The sequence below is a fragment of the Dipodomys spectabilis genome, unplaced genomic scaffold (genome assembly GCF_019054845.1).
Source record: "Dipodomys spectabilis isolate Male_0828 unplaced genomic scaffold, ASM1905484v1 ptg000003l, whole genome shotgun sequence".
Classification (NCBI taxonomy): domain Eukaryota; kingdom Metazoa; phylum Chordata; class Mammalia; order Rodentia; family Heteromyidae; genus Dipodomys; species Dipodomys spectabilis.
The window spans coordinates 14694190-14716195 of record NW_024870680.1 but is presented as its reverse complement, the minus strand read 5'-3'; the positions used below and the strand labels follow the sequence as shown (position 1 = coordinate 14716195).

At 40.0% G+C, this 22006-nt stretch overlaps 1 protein-coding gene across 4 annotated transcripts in view; it reads right to left on the bottom strand.

Moving 5' to 3' along the window:
• C2cd3 (C2 domain containing 3 centriole elongation regulator) overlaps nt 1-22006 on the bottom strand; it is a 107346-nt gene that overhangs the window by 34063 nt on the left and 51277 nt on the right. For all 4 annotated transcript variants that reach the window (XM_042687238.1, XM_042687247.1, XM_042687266.1 and 1 more), the window contains 6 exons: nt 21875-21964; nt 19370-19972; nt 16453-16791; nt 8963-9101; nt 3203-3267; nt 1028-1233 (listed from right to left, as the gene is read on the bottom strand). In XM_042687238.1, coding sequence (XP_042543172.1) covers nt 1028-1233; nt 3203-3267; nt 8963-9101; nt 16453-16791; nt 19370-19972; nt 21875-21964 — 1442 coding nt within the window. The remainder of the gene's footprint in view (nt 1-1027; nt 1234-3202; nt 3268-8962; nt 9102-16452; nt 16792-19369; nt 19973-21874; nt 21965-22006) is intronic.

Sequence of the window (22006 nt, the reverse complement as noted above, 5' to 3'; positions counted from 1 at the left end):
AGGCATGCATGAAAAAGATATGAATAAGTCTTTACCTCAATAAAGTTCCCTTCATCTGAGACAGTCTAAAAAAATGTTTTCTTTTACAGTTGAACTCTTTGGAAAACTTACCCCATTTTCTTAAAAACAACAACAACAACAAAATCATTTTTTTTTTTTTTGGTGGTCCTGGGAGTTGAACTCAGGGCCTTGAACTTGCTGGCCATATGCTCTACCACTGAGCCTTTTTGCTTTATTTCTTTTTGGATAGGGTGTTCTGTTTTTTGTTGGAGCCAGCCTTGGACCATGCCTATGACTCCTACTAGCTGAGTTTACAGATATGCACCAATATGTCTGGCTAAGACCAATAATTTTTTTTTTTTTTTTGGGTCCGGTCATGGGGCCTGAACTCTGGGCCTGTGCGCTGTCCCTCAGCTCTTCAGCTCAAGGCTAGCGCTCTACCACTTGAGCCACAGCGCCACTTCCGGCTTTTTTTCTTTTTGCTTATGTGGTGCTGAGGAATTGAACCCAGGGCCTCAGGCATGCAAGGCAAGTGCTTTAACCACTGAGCCACCTTCTCAGCCCTAAGACCAATAATTTTAATGTAAAGGAATTAAAAAAAAAAATCAAGTGATATGGTTTCAGTTTCAACACTACAATTTTATTGTGGCATATGGGCATAGCCTGTGGCATATGTCCATAATTCTCAGCACTTGGAAGGCTGAGAATAGATTACAATTTCAAGACTAGCTTAAAAACCTGTCCCAAAAAACAAAAAAACACAAAAAAAGAAGTATAATATAGGTAGCATAAAATTCATCCTAAAGTGTTTGATTCGCTGGGTTTCAGATATTCAGAGTTGTGCAACTATCATTACTAATTCTAGAACACTTCTGTCACCTCATTTAGGTCAGGAGTTAGTCATAAGACACAAATATATAAGTTGTATATGCTCCAGAAGTTAGAAAATACCAGCATAAAGACTCTTTTTACAGGGCTTTTTTTTTCTTTACTAGAATGTACATTAGATGAGGATCAGTACACTTACCAGTGATGCTGGGGTCTTCACCCCACGTCTTGCTTGTTTTTCTTCTTTGAGGTGTACCAAACTCTCCAAAGGGGAGATAGCAACTTTTATCTGCCCCTGGCACTCTCCACTGAAGTCTGTGATGTTGTACCAGCCACAGATAAACTGGAAGCCAGACAACAGTGGGGAGAGGTCCACCGAGGCAAAGCCAATCACTCTTTCTTCATCTGTGGGGGAAAGAGAGGAGCTGGGCATGTCTTGCCATTGAAATTAGAGGCTAAAGATAAAGAAGCTGATTCAGGTGACTAGATAATAAAGCTGAGAGCTGATAACCAGAGCTGATTAGGATTTCCCTTTCTGTATGGCAGGAAAACGTGGAAGGGTTGAGCTTTGTCTTCTTGTAAGTAGAAAACATCCCAAATTTAAACATTCATTTCTTCTGCTACATTATCAGGCTTCATTGATTTTACTTAAGCTGGTGGCTTTCAAATAAGAGATTTCCATTTTTCTATTTATATTACTATGTAAATGTATTATACTTAATTAAAAATAAGCTCAGTTGAGTGTTGAATGGCTCATGCCTGTAAACTTGTGCAGGAGGCTGAAATCTAAGGATCTTGGTTTGAAGCTAAACCAGGCAGACAGATATGAAAGACTTTTGTGCTGGTCCTGGGGTTTGAACTCTGAGCCTTGGCACTCACTGTTCTTTAGCTTTTGTGCTCAAGGCTAGCATTCTACCACTTGAACTACAGCTCCACTTCTGGCTTTTTGCTGGTTAACTGGAGATAAGAGTCTCAAGGACTTTCTTGCAAAATCATGAGCTAGTGAGATGTCTTTACTACCTTTTTTTTGTGGCATCATCCAATCTTACCAGCATAGTGAAGAATAAGCAGTAAATGCTATATAGTCAGTTAGAACTGGGTTCAAATTCCAGCTCCATAAACTAATATTGATAAAATCTTAGTCCATGAAAATTCCTTGGGCCCCAGCTTTTACATCTATAAAATTAGATATAGCAGAATTAGATATAGCTGTCAAGCCTCTAGTACATTGCCACTCACTAAATAAATACAACAAAAACCCACAAGGCATTTTTAACCATCAGGCTCTTTTTTCCCTCTTTTAAGCCCTATGAAAATACAAGGTCCTGAGTTCAAATCATAGTATCTCAAAACAGAACAAAACAAAAACCTCGAATCCTATGAGATAGGTACTATTATTGCCCATCTCCCTCCCCATTCTACAAATGTGGAAACTAAAGCACAGAAAAGTTGTCATTCACCTAAGACCACATTGCTACAGTAAAAGGAAGAGCTATCATTTGAATTCCAAGAGTTTAGTTTTAGAGTTGATTCTCATAACATTGTTGGGTGATGACTCTTAATAAGTGATAGCTGAGCTGTGAGAGGTGACACAAACTTAAACTGCCTGCACTTGGGAAGCAGAGAAGAGAGGATTTCAAGGCCAGACAGGGCTATCTAGAGTTTGTATTAAGTAAGAGGCCAGCCTGTACTATAAGACATTTCCTCAAAATGAATGATCAAACAAACAAAATGGTAGCTGATAAAATTTTGTTCAAGGACCATGATGTCAAGCAAAACCTCTCTCTTATGGAAGTTTCAAACATGGAAGGGTAAACGGTCAGACTCTGATCTTATATTATGACCTGAAAATATTAGAGTCAGCAGAAAGCCAAATATCATACAAAGTGGAGAGAAATCACTGTGTGTAGCACAAAGGTATATTTGGACTTCTATACTAAATGTTGTCAAATATGATTTCTAAGTATTTAAATTCCATAGAAGAACAATGCAGACTGCTATGGTATTTTCCTCTATCACGTATTTGTGTTTCTAGTACAATCAGTACTATGGATTTACTTGCTTTCTATAAAAGATCACAACTGGCTGGGAATGTGGCTTAGTGGTAGAGTGCTTGCCTATCATGCATGAAGCCCTGGGTTTGATTCCTCAGTACCACATAAACAGAAAAAGCTGGAAACAGCACTGTGGCTCAAGCGGTAGAGTGCTAGATTTGAGCAAAAAGAAGCTCAGGGACAGGGCCTAGGCCCTGAGTTCAAGCCCCAGAACTAGCAATAAATAAATAAATAAATAAAGGAAAAAAGATTGGGACTGTCACCTGGATATGAACTTATTTTATATAACTACAGAGATATTCATAGAGCAGAGTTCATACCTCCCTTATGCCAAACTTTGAAGACCAGAGTTTGCTGAGGGTCTAGAAGAAGCTCTTTTGATAGCCTATTAAGAAAAAGAATCACCATGAATAAATGTTATATTTAGATGAGATATCCTATATATTGTACAGGATTTTCCTACAACTTTCATTTCAATTACATGGCAATCCTCTAGGACGTATTTTTATCTTGTAGTCAAAATGAAGGGCTGGATGCTCAGAAAGGGGAAGTAACTTATTGCCAAGACTCCAAAACAGGCTCCTCAGATGTAGCAGTCCTTCTTATCTGATCATACCCACCACATTCAAACTCAATTCTAAGATGAAAGAGAAAGTAGAGGAAGGGAGCTTCTCTACATGCAATAATCAGCTTTACTGGAATGAATAAAAATACTTTTCATGACTTAAAGTGGGGGAATGGTGATAAGCGAGGAGGAAAAAATACTTATTAAATGACTACTCTGACCTAGGCACAGTGTCATGCATATATATTTCATATACACTTTATCTCTTCAAAAGCCTGTGACAGGCGCACTATTATCTGTATCTTACAGATAGTGAAGCAGGCTCACAGAGGAATTGTAATTTGCTTAAGGTTTTACCAGAATTAGTAAGTGGCAGGGCTGGGATTTGAGTCTTAGGTGCCTGAGTCCAATGCTAAACTGTATAAATGTAAAGCAACTCCAATTTTCATAGTAGATGCAGTTGAAGTAGAATTCACTGAACACCTTTAGCACATTTTACATGAAGTAAATTACTGTTTTAAATTATAACCAATGCCATTGCTCCATGTGAATAGGACTGAGAACCATAGAAAGCCAAGAGCCTTAATTTCATTTCCCACAGCACTGGCACTAAACAGAGCCCTACTTCCAGATCAGTGAGGGGTACTGTGCAAGAATTAGTGTCAGGATTTTTACTGTAGGAGTCAAAAGACAACTCTTTAAATTCCATTTCTATTATTTAGCACTTGAGTGACTCTGGGGATATACTCATCTCTTTAAGCCCTGCTTCTCTCATCTACTAAATGGGATAATATTATTAGCCTACAAGGTACACGGAGGATCAAATGAAATAATTTTGTGATAAGGGAATTGTAAATACCAGTATTCATTTTTCTTCCAATTCCCTATTTTTTTCATATGTATTTTTATTGTAAAAATACTGTACAGAGGGGTTACGGTTACATGAGTAGGGTAATGAGTACATTTCCTATCAAACATTGTTACCTCCTCCTTTGTTTTTCCCCTACCATTCCTTCTCTCCCAACCTCCCTCTCCCTCAAATTGTAAAGTTAGTTTTCAACATAGAGTCTTGTATATCTCACTGTTACAGTGGGTCAACCTATATTCTTATTTAAGCACTTTGTTATATCCCTTTCCCTCCCCAAATTATAAAAATGTATATACAAGATGCAGGACACTGGAATCAGATACAGTGACAATAGGGGTTATAAAAAAGAAACAAAAAATCAACAAAGTGCATTATAAGTATGTTAAAAAAATTCCCTTTCTTATTAACACACTGTATGACAACTTCTTGAGCACCAGTCAACTGTAAAGTTTCAATTGGGTTTTCAGGAGGGAAACTAGGACATGGTTAATGAGTTTGCATCAAGTTTATAAAATTTTGTAAAACTCTGTTGGTGGACAAGTAAACTTTATAGAAGGTAATCAAGTGTAATGTTGATAGCAACATAATTAGCATTTTTTTTGTTGGGGAGGGGGACTAGGTTGAGGTTGGCCCTAATCTGTGATCTCTTTGTCTTAGCTTCTCAAGTGTTGGAATAACTATATTTGCCTAGGACCTCTCACTTTCAATAACTCGTAACTGAAAGAAGAATAAATCCTGAGCCAGTTGTGGGCCGCTATGTCAGCCTGTTACTTTGTAGTGGCACTGTATTATGACAGAGGGGCTCGCTATGTATGTATGTATGTTTGGGTTCGATTGTGGGGCCTGAACTCTGGGCCTGGGCGCTGTCCCTCAGCTCTTCAGCTCAAGGCTAGCATTCTATCACTGGAGCCACAGTGCTACTTCCGGCTTTTTTCTTTTTGCTTATGTGGTGCTGAGGAATCGAACTCAGGGCATCATGCATGCAAGGCAAGTGCTCTATCACTGAGCCATCTTCCCAGCCCATATCTCTTTATTTTTGAGCTTTCAAAGAAGTGCCAACGCTCTCTCTGCTCTTTTCTAGTTCTCTCTGCTCTCTCTCTGTTCTTTTCTAGCTCTTCTCTCTCTTTCCCAGCTCTCCCAGCTCTCTTTCCCAGGCCTTTCCCCACCACGTGGAGGACCAAGATGGCCTGGTGCCAGCCGGAACGATGAATAAACCTACCCCTTATCTGAATACCACATGCGTGGTGCTGTTCTTACTCGGCCACCTCTTTTTAAAAACCTAACATAAATGGTGCCATGACTTGGATAAAGGGCTTAAAGTCAGGATAGGTGGGATTCCTCTCTCTTTTTTTTTTCTTTTTTTCTTTTTTTTGTTTGTTTATCCCTTTTTGCTCTGAGGAATACCCACAGTTCTGAGGGCCTTTTGCGAACCCATCTGTCTGCTGCGGACACAGCACATTGCTGGCCTTCACATCCACGTCCACACCACTTCTCTACTTTGGTGAGTGAAACTACTCTCTACGGCTCTCTGTTGCTCAGTCTCTGTCCAGACGTGGCGCCACGCCAGAGAGCTCCTACGGCCTTTAGCTGAAAGGCCGGTCACCTCTGAAGCCGAGGACGCTTGGCTTTGGGGGCTTGGCCATTTCTCTCTAGAGTGCTCTGGGAGAAGTCGATGCCGCTTCTGCCTGCTCAGCTCTCCTTCACTCACCAGAATGACTCTCCTACACACTTAATGGGGTGCTGCGAATCACGCCTGAGCTGTGAAACCCCTTTGAAATGCCTCCTGCGCTCCCTGGAAAGCCAGAAAGCCTAATTTTATGCCATTCTCAGATGTAGACAGTTTTTGCCACTGCAATGGTAAATGGCCATAAGTCTGTTTACTTTCAGGTTCTCTTTGCTCTCTCTCTGCCAGTCATGTCGAACTTTCTCTATCCCTTTCTTTTCTACATTTTGGCTTGTGCTCTGAACAGTGCGACGCAGGCTGGGTCCCGGGGATCCCCTCTAGGTTCCCTCTCAAAGGCTAGCCAATGTAGGCTTGATCTATTTGTTCAGGGTTTCCTTGCATTTTTTCAGAAATTCGCCATCTTGAGTTCGCCATCTTGGCCACATGGTGGGTTAAGGGTTTGGCCCCATCTGACCCTTAACCTTCCACCAAGCTTACTACTCCCCATCCATCTATTCTAAGGTGCCTTGCTAACAAGTTGCTCTTTTCACAGGCCCTGGTAACTGAGGCCCAACCATGTGATGTGCTTTGTTAGCAAAGATGTCTAAACATTGTTGTCAAAATTTTAGGTTTTGAGTTTTGCCTTTTGTTTTGTGTATTCTTCTGACTACATGGTTCTAAAATACTGGGCATATCTGTACTAAAATTCTCATCACATCTAACAAGTTTTGTCATTGCAGAATATTTGTTGGCAATTCTTGATAAGGACCAGGTAAGCTCTACTTATTCTATTTGATCTCCTTGTTGCTTTAATTGGAAATAATAAAGGGCTTTTGTGGCAAAGATTGCAGTTCAAAGCCAGCCAGGGCCGAAAAATCCCTAAGACTCCATCTCCCAACTAACCTGCAAAGAGCCAGGCTGGAAGCATGGCTCAAGACTCTTACCTCTAACCAGCCAAACACTGGAAGTGCTATTGTAACTCAACGTGGTAGAGCACTAGCCTTGAGCAGAAGTGCTCAGGGATAATGCCCAGGCCTTGAGTTCAATCCTTCTTGAATACCAACTGGGACAAGCCATCCCAGCAACGAGCACCTAGACTCAGCCAGTCTGGGGAACAAGGGAACATGGAGAGGAGTAAGAGGAGATTATGTCACATCAGCTACTTTGCGCCTGCCCTTTCAAAATTAACCAGAGCCAGGAGGTCAGTGGAAGTAAGAAGCCTGTCCATCTAGTGTCCATACCTGTCTACCTATTAACTGGACAAGAATTTATATTCTTGCCTTTGTTACCTGACTTCTCTACCGAGTCACCAGATGTCAGAAGTAACTAGGGACATTTCTACCAACATTTTTCAGCCCCAAGTCTTTCCTCTTGCCATTTATTTGCTCTCTAGTATTTTTTTTCCAGCCCCTCAATGCCTCATGAGACTTCTCCAGACTTCATCTAAGGACTCTTGCCACCAAGGGACAGCTGCTGCTCACTGCCTTCTCTGGGAGGGGACCAAATTCCAGCCATTTACACCTATTGTCGATGCCCCTTGTCAGCAGGAAGTAGCCAGAGAGAATCCGTGTCCTATTTCATGATTATTAAAAGGCTGGAATGTAAGGTCCACCCTCCTCACAGACTCCATCCCCCTCGCAGCAAAGTCTCCACCCAGTACCTGCGTTACCTAGGCAACTGGCACACCTGGAAGAGGTCACATCTGCATCCGCTGAGGTCACATCTGAATTTGATATGGCCACACCTTTCTCCGCCCATACCCTAGATTGGGCCTGGGCCAGGCCCAGACACCCTCTCGCTGCTCTCTCTGCTCTTTTCTAGCTCTCTCTGCTCTCTCTCTGTTCTTTTCTAGCTCTTCTCTCTCTCTTTCCCAGCTCTCTCTCATTCCCAGCTCTCCCAGCTCTCTTTCCCAGGTCTTTCCCCACCATGTGGAGGACCAAGATGGCCTGGTGCCAGCCGGAACGATGAATAAACCTACCCCTTACCTGAAAAAAAAAAAAAAGAAGTGCCAACATTTGTTACATACATATTATATAACATGTATATTATAAATGTCATGTATATGGTATATGTCAATTAATATAGGCCTTGTAATAAACCAGAAAATGATTTCTACTTCATAAATAATGAGGTTCAGAGGTATTATGTCACTTATTAACGCCACTAGAAAATGCTAAGAGTTGGGGTTGGAGGCTCAGTTTCTTTGGTTCCAAAGACCAGGCTCTTTCCATTGCATCAAACATCTGCCTAGAATACTCTTCCTTGTCTGTACAACCTACTGAATGCATTCTGTAGTATTAGCTAAAGTCTGTTGATTATTAATTTCCTAATTAGCCTAAATAATCTTTTCTCTGAGTTACACTACATATTATTTTTTACTTCTTTTATATCATTTGTCACACTTGATTATAATTTTAAATTTTTATTTGTATTTCTACTCAGCCATGAATGTCTTAGTAGTAGAGACTGTTTCAATCATCTGAAATTTATAGAATCTACAACAGTGCAGGTGTAACCCCTGTTTTCATTGTATTTGATGTCGGTCTAATTTGGGGAGGAGAAGGGAAAAAACAAAATGTTTAAATAGGGATACAAGTTAACTAATTGTAACTATGAGATGTACAAGACACTATGCTGAAAAACGAACTTTACAATTTAGGTGGGAGGGGACAGGAAGGGATGGTAGGGGAAAAACAAAGGAGGAGGCAACAATGCTTGATAAGAAATGTACTCATTACCTTGCTCATGTAACTGTAACAATATTTTCACAATAAAAAACATATTAAAAAAAGGCTCTAATAAATAATTTTTAAAAACACTGAAACAAAACCTTTAAACCACTGCCAGCTATAAATAAGCACTATAATTAAATAGCTACTTACATAAAAAAAGCACTTTCACAAGGTTCTAGTTCTTGTTCTGAGTTTGTCTCTTAGAAAAAAAGCTGACTCTCGAAGGGTGATGAACATTCAGAAAATACAAACCTTGACTGCTGTTGAAAATTCCAGATAGGAGAATCTGTGTTTTCAATCACATGGGTGTACACAGGAGATGGCTCACTGGCTGTTGCAAAGGATACACAACAACTAGGTATGGATACTTTCCGCTCTGTCAAAGGACTCCCTGAAAGAGAATATAAGTGAATGATCATACTTTAGGGTACCAAAAAGAATGTGGGAGGGGAAGCCTCAGATTATACAACTACAAGCAGCTTTCTAGCCTTCATTTAATACTGGGTCTTCATTTTGAGTTATTCCCTCTATCTGAAATGTTTCCAGTGATACCCCATCCTTCTTTCCTTTCTGTCTGTATCGATTTGAACCTTATCTCACTATGTGGCTCAGATTGGCCTTGAACAGATATTCCTGCCTCAGCCTCTGAGTGCTGAGATTACAAGTGTAAACCACCATGCTCAGCTTTCCAGGGACCTACTTCTCTGTTACTGTATTCTGCCACTAATTTAGTACATCCTTTCACTCTTGCTCCCTGGGTTTATCAACACTGCTCAGATCATACCACTGGCACTCTAGTTCCTACCCTCTGTGTGCTATCTATCTATTTATTTATTTATTTTATTTTTTTTGGTCGGTCGTGGGGCTTGAACTCTGGGCTTGGGCACTGTCCCTCCACTCTTCAGCTAAGGCTAGCACTTACCACTTTTTATGTTTTATTTTTGAAGCTGTTATTTGAAACAAAACTTCTATTTTGACTTTGGAGGAAGACTGTTCAGGAACTTTTAGCTAAATAGGAAGGTGATAAAGAACTCAGCTTTGGAGAGCAGGTATATCAGGCTTTCCTGGCTCTCCCCCTGTGAGTAGAAATTTATTGGGTCTGTTTATATTTCTGGATAAGATCAAGTTCTAAAATATTATTGAAGGTGGACCAGAGCAAATTTGTGCTATTTGTCACAAGTTTAGAACACAAATGGAACAGTAAAAAAGAACTGAGATAATGGTTAAAAAAGAAATATACTCATTATCTGACTTATATAACTGTAACCCCTCTGCACATCACTTTTATAATAGCAAATAAAAATTAAAAGAAACAGAAATAAAGAACTGAGATGAACAACCTTTACTTTATTTAAGAGTTTTCACTGGATTTCCTGTGTTTTACATAAGTATGGAAGTAGTTTTATGCATCAAGAACAAAGGTTCTTCCAATGATATTAAAATAGTAACTTTTTATGTTTGGATAACACTTTATTGCTGGCAATTTCTTCTTAAACACTAAACTTGTACTGATAATACCTCTGAAAGTCACATATAAGAGGTGTCACTCTCTATTTTACAAAGAACAGAGAAGCAAGTGGCTCTTTTATTATACACCGGGTTATCTCGCAGTTGAAAAACCAGCCAGGTTTCCTGACTCCTCCCCTCCAGGGTTCTAATTAATTCTAATTCTAATTAATTTTATTTAGTTAATAGAACTTCCTATCAGATACAAAGTGAGTGGATGAAAAGCTTCCCCTTAGGCAATGCCTAATTTTGTATGCTACCAAAATTTAGTCTAGTTTTATGAGGCTAAAATTAACTGGCTTTGTGTCACACATGCACAGATGAGTAAGACTTGATTCTTTATCTGGGAGAGACAGATGCAAATCAATAGTTACAATCAAGACAAGGACTATGGTCATAACATATTACTTCAAGTCATTTTAGTTCTCTGTTCTTCAGTTGCCGCTATTGTCTAATGTAAGTATGTAAAAGACTATTAAACTTGAAGCTAGGTGCCGCACGGTGGCTCACACCTGTAATCCTAGCTACTCAGGGGGCTGAGATCTGAGGATCATGGTTCAAAGCAAGCTTAGGCAGGGAAGTCTGTGAGACTCTAATCTCCAATAAACCATCAGAAAACCAGAAGTGGCACTGTGGCTCAAGTGGTAGAGTACTCTATAGCTTGAGGTAGAGCTGAGGGACAGCACTTAGGCCCGGACTAATCTGCTCCCCACTGACCCCCCCCCCCAAAAAAAGGAGTATTAAACTTTTTTTTTTAAGATAGTTTTTGCTATGTTGCCCAGCTGTGGCCCTGAACTGCTGAGTTCAAGCCCTATCCACTTGCATTCCATTTCCTGAGCAGCTAAGACCATGGAGCTTTTCCTAACGAAAGTATGCAGAAGCTCTTCTATTTTGAGAACCAGAATTATATTGAGGATCAGAGAGAATTTGAAGCTGTGTCAGGTTTAAGCTTTGCTAATGGCAAAGTTACTAGTTTAGGGCTGCTTGTGAACCCTCAGCATAAAGCTTAGCACAGAGGAACCACTCAGAGAACAGGCACACTTACAACACTGTTGGACTGAAGAGGAGAAGGGGGGAGAATGCAGTCAAAATGGCAACTTTGTACAACTACCTAAAGATAATTGAAAAAAAAAAAAAAAGAATTCAATGTATGTCCAACATAAGAAAAGTGAGGGAAAGAACGGGTTGGGAGGGGTGGGTGAGAATATTGAAAGAGGTGGCACTGATCAAGATGTAGTGTATTCAGGGGCTGGGAAGGTGGCTCAGTGGTAGAGCGCTTGCCTTGCATGCTCGAGGCCCTGGGTTCGATTCTTCAGCACCACATAAGCAAAAAGAAAAAAGCCGGAAGTGGCACTGTGGCTCAAGTGGTAGAGAGCTAGCCTCGAGCTGAAGAGCTGAGGGACAGCGCCCAGGCCCAGAGTTCAGGCCCCACAACTGGGCCCCCCCCCAAAAAAAAAAAAAAAAGATGTAGTGTATTCATAAGATTCTTTGTTAAATGGCAACTCCTTTTTATAACTGTTTAGATTAAAAATAAAGAACACTGCTGAAGGTAGCAGAAAAGTTAATGTGGACACTATAGAAGCATGGGAATGATTTTTTTTTTTTTTTTTTGCCAGTCCTGGGGCTTGAATTCAGGGCCTGGGCACTGTTCCTGAGCTTCTTTTGCTCAAGACTAGCACTCTACCACTTGAGCCACAGTGCTACTTCTGGCTTTTTCTGTTTATGTGGTACTAAGGAATCCAACCCAGGGCTTCATGCATGCAAGGCAAGCATTCGACCAGCAAGTCACATTCCCAGTTCTGGGAATGATTTTTTTTTTTAAATTTTCCTTTTAAGAAATTATTAATAAGTTTTTTATTGTGAAAATACTGTACAGAGGGGTTACAATTACATGAGCAAGGTAATGAATACCATTTCTTTTTTTTTTTGGGTCCGGTCATGGGGCCTGAACTCTGGGCCTGGGCACTATCCCTCAGCTCTTCAGCTCAAGGCTAGCACTCTACCACTTGAGCCACAGCGCCACTTCCGGCTTTTTTCTTTTTGCTTATGTGGTGCTGAGGAATCGAACCCAGGGCCTCATGCATGCAAGGCAAGCGCTCTACCACTGAGCCACCTTCCCAGCCCCATGAATACATTTCTTATCAAGCATTGTTGCCTCCTCCTTTCCCTTTACCATCCCTGTCCCCTCTTCTGCCACCCCCCACCTCTGGGCCAAAGCTGTAAAGTTCGACATAAGATCTTGTACATCTCATTGTTGCAATGGGTCCACCTGTATCTCTATTTAAACAATTGTTTTTTCCCTTCCCCTCCCCAAATTATACCAACATCAAATACAGTGAAAACAGGGGTTATACTGTGGGGGAGGGACATACAAAGCAACAAAGAAATCATCTTATAAATATGTTAGAAACAATAGCAAGAAAGAAAAACGATTTGATTCCTTATCTTGGGGTTCATTTCTCCTAACATCAACTTATCTGACCTTTTCTGCTTGTCTCTGACATATACTAGTTATTGCAAATAAGGGAAACCATGGGACCTATGTTTCTTTGGGCCAGGCTTACTTCACTTAACATAATTTTTTCCAAGTCTTTCCATTTCCTAACAAATGGGGCAATGTCATTCTTTCTGACGGAGGCATAAAATTTCATTGTGTACATATACCACATTTTCTTGATCCATTCATCTACTGAGGGGCATCTGGATTTGTTCCAGATGGTAAATAATGCTGCAATAAATATAGTTGTGCTGGGAGCTTTAGTATGGTCTTGTTTGTGATCATTTGGGTAAATGCCCAAAAGTGGGATTGCTGGGTCATAGGGGAGCTCTATGTGAAGTCTTTTGAGGAACCTCCATACTACTTTCCAAAGTGGTTGAACAAGTTTATACTCCCACCAACAATGCAATAGGATTCCCTTCTGTCTACATGAAGAAATGCTCAACCTCCCTAGCCATAAAAGAAATGCAAATCAAAACAACACTGAACTACCACCTCACCCCAGTTAGAATGGCTATAATCAAGAACTCTAATAACAACAGATGCTGGAGGGGCACTGGGAATGATTTTTGAAAGGTTTTGTCATAGTAACTTTACTGCTCCCAGCAACATTTTCTTAGAAGATGAGTTGAAGAAAATCTTAAGAGATGATCAGGCACATTTCAGAGAGACAAGTGGCAGACCTGCATTCTCAGAGTTTAGAACAGTTCCTCCCTAACACACAAATGTTTGTGAGGGGAAGGAGTAGATAGTCATATCACCCCAACGGCGGATATCAGGGTGCGCCAGAAATGTCTGAAAGTCAGGTGTCCTGATGCTTGCTTGGACCTAACTATATAGAAAGAAGCCAAATAACAAGTGATCTTGCAAGCTGGCAACTTATAAACTTTGTAATGTGAGCACATTCAGAAAACAGGAAGACATTATATTGTTTAACTACATCATAAGGATTGGGATGCTAGGATACAGAAATAAATAACATATATCTTCAACTCCCAAGAATAGAAAGCCTGCTAGGAAGACGCATGAATAGGCTACAGAGTAATCTGTGGTCGCATGGTGGTGCCATCATGGAAAGCTTTGAGAACACAGGCAGGTTTATGGATAATGGCGATGGCAGCAGCATGGCCTTCTAAGTATTGGTGTCATTTTAATTTTGTTCTTCAAAGGGGAGGAGCAAGTACAAGAAATGACAGGTTAAATAGAGGAAATAGCACAAAAGTTGACTTGGTGAAACAGAACAAGTTGTTGAATGTAAGTAAAATATAGTAAGAAATGAAGCTGAAGTTTGATTAAAAACTAAAATGGAACTCAGTATACTGAATAAATTATCAAACACCCTTCCTAAGTCACATTATTAAAATGTAAGTACCTGTCTAATTGAAAATTTCCATTGCAGTAAGGGCGTTGCCTCTAAAATAGAAATATAAACCATTTGTATATTATTATTATTTTTTTGGCATTTCTAGGGTTTGAACTCAGGATCTTATACTTTCTAGGCAAGTGCTCTATTGCTGAGCTACGCCTCCAGTCCTGCTTTTTACTGAGTATCTTTGAGATAGCTTCCTCTGGGTTAGCTTGGACTTCAATCTGCCAACATTATGCTCCTGGCAGCTGCAAGGATGACAGGTGAATGCCAACTGTATCCAGCTTCCTTTCATTGAGTTGGATTCTCTCAGACTTTTCTGCCTGGGGCAGGCCTGTAACTGTGATCCTTCCAATCCCAGTCTCCCAAGTAGATAGAATTAAAGGCATGAGTGCCTAGCTCCTTAAATATTATTTTCAATGCAACTATAAAAAATTCCTGCCAGGCACCAGTGGCTCACGCCTGTAATCCTAGCTATTCAGGAGACTGAGATCTGAGGATCATAGTTCAAAGCCAGCCTGGGCAGAAAAGTCTGTGTGACTCTTATCTCCAATAAACCACTAGAAAACTGGAAGCGGCACTGTGGCTCAAGCTGTAGAGCACTCCCCTTGAGCTGAAAAGTGCTCAAGCCCAGAGTTCAAGCCCCACGACCGACAAAACAAAAAATTCCTGGGCTGGGAAGGTAGCTCAGCGATAGAGTGCTTGCCTTGCATGCATAAGGCCCTGAGTTCAATTCCTCAGTACCACATAAGCAGAAAAAGCTGGAAGTGACACTGTGGTTCAAGTGATAGAACGCTCGCTTTGAGCTAAAGAGCTGAGGGTCAGTGCCTAGGCCCAGAGTTCAGGCCCTACAACCGACCAAAAAAAAAAAAAAATCTTCACAAAATTCAAAGAAGCTTTTGTATTCTTAAATCCACTCATTTATCATTTTTCTCTTTTAAAAATGTTTTTATGTAAATCTTATTGAACATGGGCTTCTTGCTGGGGGGAAGGGCTTAACTGATAGAGCCAAGTCTTAGGCATGGAGTTCAAACATCAGTACCACCACCAAAAAAAGCCTTCTTTGATGGGACAGTAAGTAAGAATATAAAAATTGCTTCCTCTTTGTTTGGAGGTCCTAGCAGGGGAGCACAGCTACTTGTATACCCTTGACTAAAGACTAGTTCTCTGTCAGGGATGGTCATCCTCTTTGGCTGAGCATGCAGCTTCAGAAGGGACGCACATGGAGCCAGCCAGATCAACCAAATCAACCTTGGCAATCAAAGACAGGGGTGACAGATGTCACAGCCAGATCACCCTTACATTCAAAATTGCTTCTTTTGTAAGACTCATATTCATGACACATTTAAAATTATTACTTCCATTAAAGAACAAATAGACTATAATCTTAAGTTTTTTGAAGTCTAATATACATTTATAATTTACTGGCTGAGGTTAAACACAAACACATTTCCTATAAGTTTGGACCTCCAAAGTGGCATCATTTTTGTCTTTGTCTACTGCTTTATCCCTGGAACTTAGGGGAGTGATTGACACAGAGCAAGTATTAGTCTGTTTTGTTACTGAAAAGTGAATGCAAGGTGAGACACATGAGATATGTAAAGAAAACCATGGAAACCTTTTCGGTACCATGTGACATGCTAAGATGAAGAGGGCAAAGTGCTAGGGAGGCAAATAAGAAGGGCCTTTATGTCAAGGAAATCCTCTAGTACATGGTGATGCTTGTGCTGAGTCTTAAGGAAAGGAGTTGGAACAAGCCAGGCAAATGAAGAGGTGATGGCAAAGGGAAAATTTTTTAGAGGAAGTGTAAGGCTAAAGGTAGGCAGGAGTTCTTTGTACCACAAATATGGAGTTCTTAATAATAATTTGAAAAAATCATAATGTAAACTATATAGGAATGTAAGGAAAACCAACTATATTAAGTTACAAAATTATAAAGATTTTGTGAGGAAATATAATTTTCCTATGCAAGATGACCGATGGTGAATTTTATCCATGGATCCCTTGGGGGCTACTGACCTAGTGATAAGTGTACACTGAGGTACAGATTGAAGACCTAAGTGGAGAAGAGGTCTGTGAGAAGTTTAAGAGCTGAAACAATTTATGGATGTGGTAATGGATTCTTAAAGAAAAGAGAAGCATCTAGATTGAGACTAAGGTTTCTGGATAATGATATCCAACATTAGGATAATTGACTAAGTTTAGAAAGGTTTCCATATAAGCCTTTAGTCTTGGAAAATATAATTGTTGACTAAGCTAATCAACCATTCCTACAGATCCTTCCAAACTTTGAAAGATTAATGAAGACAGAACTGTCTGTTAGATTCCCTGAAGAGTCTGACATTTGCTCCTGGATAAGAATTTAGAGCATACCTTTTAAGCTCAAGTGCATTGCTCTCTCTACCAGGATACTGACTGCAACAGTTCCATCCAATTCAGCGTGGCTCTCATTGGGCTGGCAGACTTCAGCAGCGGTGCTGTTGCAGAGGACCTGTGTAGGGGCCGGAGACTTCTCGTGGTCACCAGGTGGGGAGAGTTGGATCTCATCATTCCTGCTTGGGAGCTGCTCAGACTCACTGTGGCTGCTGTAGTCCATAGAGTCTTGATCATGAGCAGGCTCCATGTGTGGGGAAAGAGAAGAAAGAACCACATGAACTCGTAGGGCAGCTCCAAAGAGGTTGGAAGCATTCCGTCCAAACAGAGGATACACACCTAGCAAGGAATGGAGAGGAATAAGCATAGATGAACAGGAAACTCTCAAATTCTGGGGGAATACTCACTGAAAATGCTTATGTCCTCTTTCCTGTGACAGGACTGCAGGCCCAATAGGCAATTTGCTAAAGAAACTTAGTATATAAACAGAGAATTTTTGCCCAGTTCCTATTATTTCTAGTAATAAGTAGTGAAATTGATATGAAGCTTAAACTAAATGACTACTTGGCAGAGCTGTTATGGAAGTGATTAGACGAGTCTAACATTGAGTAAAAGAAGGAATGGCTTCTCTTCTCCTTCACATGTTTCATAGTCTCCTAATTTCATACTTCTTCCCATCAGGAAGTTGTCCTAGAGCTCAATTTGTCCTTTCTTCACCAACTAAAAACGTTCTGAAAGTAACCATGAAGATCTATTGTAAGGGAGGTAGTGGCAGGAGGCAAGAAGAAAGAGTAAGGGAATTAAATGGATTTGTGTATGTTTGTGTTTACATGTGTGTGCTGGTTGTGGGACTTGAATTCAGGGACTGAGTGCTGTCCCTGAGCTTTTGTGCTCAAGGCTAGCACTCTATCACTTGAGCCAAAACTCCACTTCTGGCTTTCTGGTGGCTAATTGGACATAAGAGTCTCACAGACTTTTGCCTGACTTTGGACTCAGATCTTAGCCTCCTGAATAGCTAGGATTGCAGGCATGAGCAACAGGCACGAAGTATGGGAAATAAAAAAAAATTAAGGCCAAGCATGGTGGTGTGTGTTTATAATTCCAGCACTCGGGGGACTGAGGAAGGAGTACTCTAAGTTAGAGACCAGCCTGGGATATTTAGTGATTTCAAGGATTTAGTGATTTTAAGATCATGTCTTAAAACAAAACACAATAAAAAGCAAAACAAAAAAATGCATATGTGTATGTATGTATGCCAGAATCTCAGAAAGGATAAATGATCTGCCAAAGTTGTTCTTCCAGTAAGTGATAAATTTAAACACAGGGATTTGAATTTTACTGGTTTGTTGGATCTTAAAATGAGATTTTATTTATAAAACAGGAAATACTAATAGTTCCTTTTGAGTCAGAATTTACTTTGTTAGACTTATTCCAATTCAGGAAAATGGAGTTAACTAGTTCATAGATTACAACAATACAGACTTTTGGGTCTTTTTAGTTTCAGATAACCTGTTTTCCTATCTATGCAAATTTTAAATTACATGATCAGCACAAGCAGAAAAATAACAGCAAGTCATAGGAAGACACCCAAAATAACAGTAAATCTTTATCCTTGGGAAACTTAATAGTACATGGAAGTAGGCTGGATGTATGAGTGAATGGACTGAGACTTATTTACAAACACATCAAATGCAATGCCTTGTATAAGGCCCCTGTACAGCAGATAAAAAAAAAAACTTAGACTGGGGAATATAGAGAAGTATAAGGGATGTGGATAATCTGAAAAACTAAGTAACCCCTCTGGAACCACTTATTAAAAAGAGGTACTTATACTAGTGTTCTGACTCCTAGATTTATATTCAGTGTCTCAGATCTACTTTCTTTAGTAGAAACATAATTCAATAATACAATTATTCAGTAAAATACAAAAGCCTGATTTCCCTCAACTGTAAAGCAAGGAAATAATTTGACTGGTAAGTCAAATAAATATCACATTTGTAAAAAATCTATTCTGGCTAATTTCAATTCATTCCACATTATAGTTGCAAACTTGTTTTTCTAGGATGCAAAGCTATGTCACTGTTGTATTTGATACCCATTATGCTAATTTCCTATAGCTCTTGGAAAATTTCAAACTTTTCTGCTTAGAAGAAAAGATCTTCAATATATTCTTACCCACCCTACCTCTCTAGCTTCACTTTCCAACCTATGTATCCTCAGAACCAGCTGATCCAAATTACTTATAGCACTGAAATGAATTTGACTGCTTCATACCTTTGCCTCCATACATGTTCTTACTCTGTTTAGAATATCCTTCTTTCCCTCTTTCTTGGCTCATTCCCAAGTCCTTTGAAACTCAGGTCAAGTATCACTTTTAGTGAGATGTGGTTCTCCAATCAGAGATGTTGTAGTACCAATTTTGTTGAATACCAATTTTTAGTTCTTATACTTCACTATAATTTTTTACTGCTTTATTCTCCCATTAGGCTATAAATTTAGTGAGGCTAAGGATTATTTCTTATTCTTTTCAAATTCCTAAGACTTAAACAAAATGTTTGAAAAAAAAGAAAAGAACCTAGCATATACCACTTGTAAAATGTAACCTTTCCCTTTTTGCCTTAAAAATCAGTTTGTTACCATGGCTACTTCCTTTATGATTCTACGATGTGCTAATTAGACAGGATACATATCCTGGTTCCCTTGGTCGGTATGCTTTTCAGTGTTATTAACAAACCATTATCCTAGATGATCACAGAATCTCTTATACATGTGGGTAAAGGCAGTTTCTTAAATTCATTCATTCTCATTCATATGTATTATAAGAGTACTTACAATACTCTGGTACTATGTTATAGGCACAATTTAGATGCAGAGCATATACTCAAACCACAAGAGCTGAGTCTAACTCCTCACTTACCACTGACAGTTAGTGTCCTTGTTGACCTATCCCCAAGTCTAGCCAGGTCCACATAGGCTGAGCCAATCCAGCTGTCTGTCTGCTGAGGTCTCTCCACACTATCATTGCCATAAGCTCGCCACACTTGGATCTCTAACCTTTCCTCCCTGAAGTACCAAAGCAGTGATGGGCACCGAGTGACTTCTGCTCTCTTGGATACCTTGAAAGTAACCATGACCTGGTTTTTGTTTGCAGATTCCTTAGGCTTCTTGAGAGGGGTCCAAAAAGCTTCATGATCATATAGTTTATAGCGAAGGTAGAAATATGTATTTTTATGAATGTACTTGTGGCCAGCAAGTAGTACACAATGGGTAGGCAGCCACAATCTTGGAGTAGAGATGGTGACAATGGCTGGCTCCTCTTCATCCATCTTAACAAGATCCTTCAGGCCACTCTCAAAGCTCCAACCCAACAGCTCAGCAGCTTCCAATACCCGCTCTCTATCTCCAGGATGGGTGAAGGAAACTGAAAGTTCCAGACCACCAACAATCTTCTGCATAAACTCCAAGCCATGAGGCAGACCCTCATCTTCAGGTAAAATGACAGGATACCATCCTGTGATCCCTTATGAGAGACAGAGTTTTAATTATTATCTTACAAGTAAAGAAACGTGTCCTACCATTTTCCTTTTCTCTCTCCTTCCTTCCTTCCTTCCTTGTCCCTTTTTTTTTTATTATTGATACTTTCAAGACTCAATACAGGACTTGAAATTGAGGCCCCATGCTTGCTTGACTTACTTGCTGAGCTGGCATCCTGCTACTTGAGTTATTGCTTCCAGCCCAGCACTTTGATGGTTAATTTTGGAGATGGAGTCTCATGAACTTTTCTGTCTGAACTGGCTTTGGACTGTAATACTGTGGATATCAGACACCTAAGTAGCTAGGATTACAGGCATGAACCACTAGTACAAAGCTGCATCTGACTATTAAGAGGCAGACAATGAGAGTAGATGGGAGGATTAGATGAGTGTTCTGAGCATTGAAATTGTCTGACCACTGAGACACACTCCTTCAATCTAGTAACAGGAAAATACAATACAACCCAACCATTACTCAGTCTAAGTAATCTAAAGAAATCAACAACTAAAAGGACACAGGAAATTTCTACCCAAAACTTGATGCTCGCTGCATAAATCCCAGCAAAGAATCACTAAATTCATGAAAAAACAAGGCAACAAGCTTTTCTCAAAAGCCAACAACTTCATAATAAAGGACTTACAGGATGGTGAAGAGGAAGACAGTTCAAACAATAAACTCATTTAAACAATAAAAAGTAATCACTGAAATAAAGTAAGTTTAATACCTGAACAAACTCAAAGAGGACACAAACTGCTGGTGAATTCAGACAAATGAACAAAATAAGAAGGTAATCAGGATATGAAAGAGAAATTAATTCGATAAAGATAGAAATCTTGGAAAAAATATTAAATTAAAATCCTAGAAATGAGCTTAACAGCCCAAATGAAAACTCAATCAATGGGGGGGGGGGGGAAGTTGGGGGAGGGAAAGTAGGAGAAAAATAAGGGACGGGGTAACAAGTTTGACAAGAAATGTACTTACTACCTAACTTATGTAACTGTAACCCCTCTGTATATCACCTTGACAATAAAAAAAAAGAAAACACAATCAAAAGCCTAGCTAACAGGGCTGGGAAGGTGGCTCAGTGATAAGAGCGCTTGCCTTGCATGCATGAGGCCCTGGGTTTGATTCCTCAGCACCACATAAGCAAAAAGAAAAAAGCCAGAGGTGCACTTTGGCTCAAGTGGTAGAGCGCTAGCCTTGAGCTGAGGAGCTGAGGGACAGCGCCCAGGCCCAGAGTTCAGGCTCCACGACCCGACCCCCCCCCCCCCCCAAAAAAAAAAGCCTAGCTAACAGAACATAACAAATTAAAATACGGTATCAAGGGATGAAGATAAAGCAGCAGTTAAAGGCATAGAAAAACACTTAGAAGATACAAATGATGGTATTCATATAACCTCTTAGACTCCATTAAAAAGATCAAATCTGGCCATGCACCAGTGGCCCATGTCTGTAACCCATTTTCTTATATGTCATATGAAAACAATAAGACTTTATATCTTTGTCAGGAAAGATTATCCTGTGGCTTAAACAAGGTGAGAAACATATTTTACAAAGTGCTATATAATGCAATGGGTATTGCCCCCTTCTTCTTTTTATTATTAGTATTATTCCTTCTCTTCTTTTTTTTTTGTTGGTCATGGGGCCTGAACTCTGGGCCTGGGCGCTGTCCCTCAGCTCTTCAGCTCAAGGTGAGCACTCTACCACTTGAATCACAGTGCCACTTCCAGCTTTTTCTGCTTATGTGGTGCTGAAGAATTGAGCTCAGGGCCTCATGTATGCAAGGCAAGCACTCTACCACTTAAGCCACCTTCCCAGCCGCTCTATCAATCAAAGGAAAGCGAATAGGCAAGGATAGGATAAGAAAGTGGTAATTTAGAATCCTTACCAGATCTCTTGACTAGCAGGTCTTTTGTTGGAACTTTTACTACTCCAAGTAGATGTTCTTTGCATGAATGGAGGCTGATTATATCACTGACTATTGAATTAAACAAAGAAAACTTATTTGGAAATGTACTGA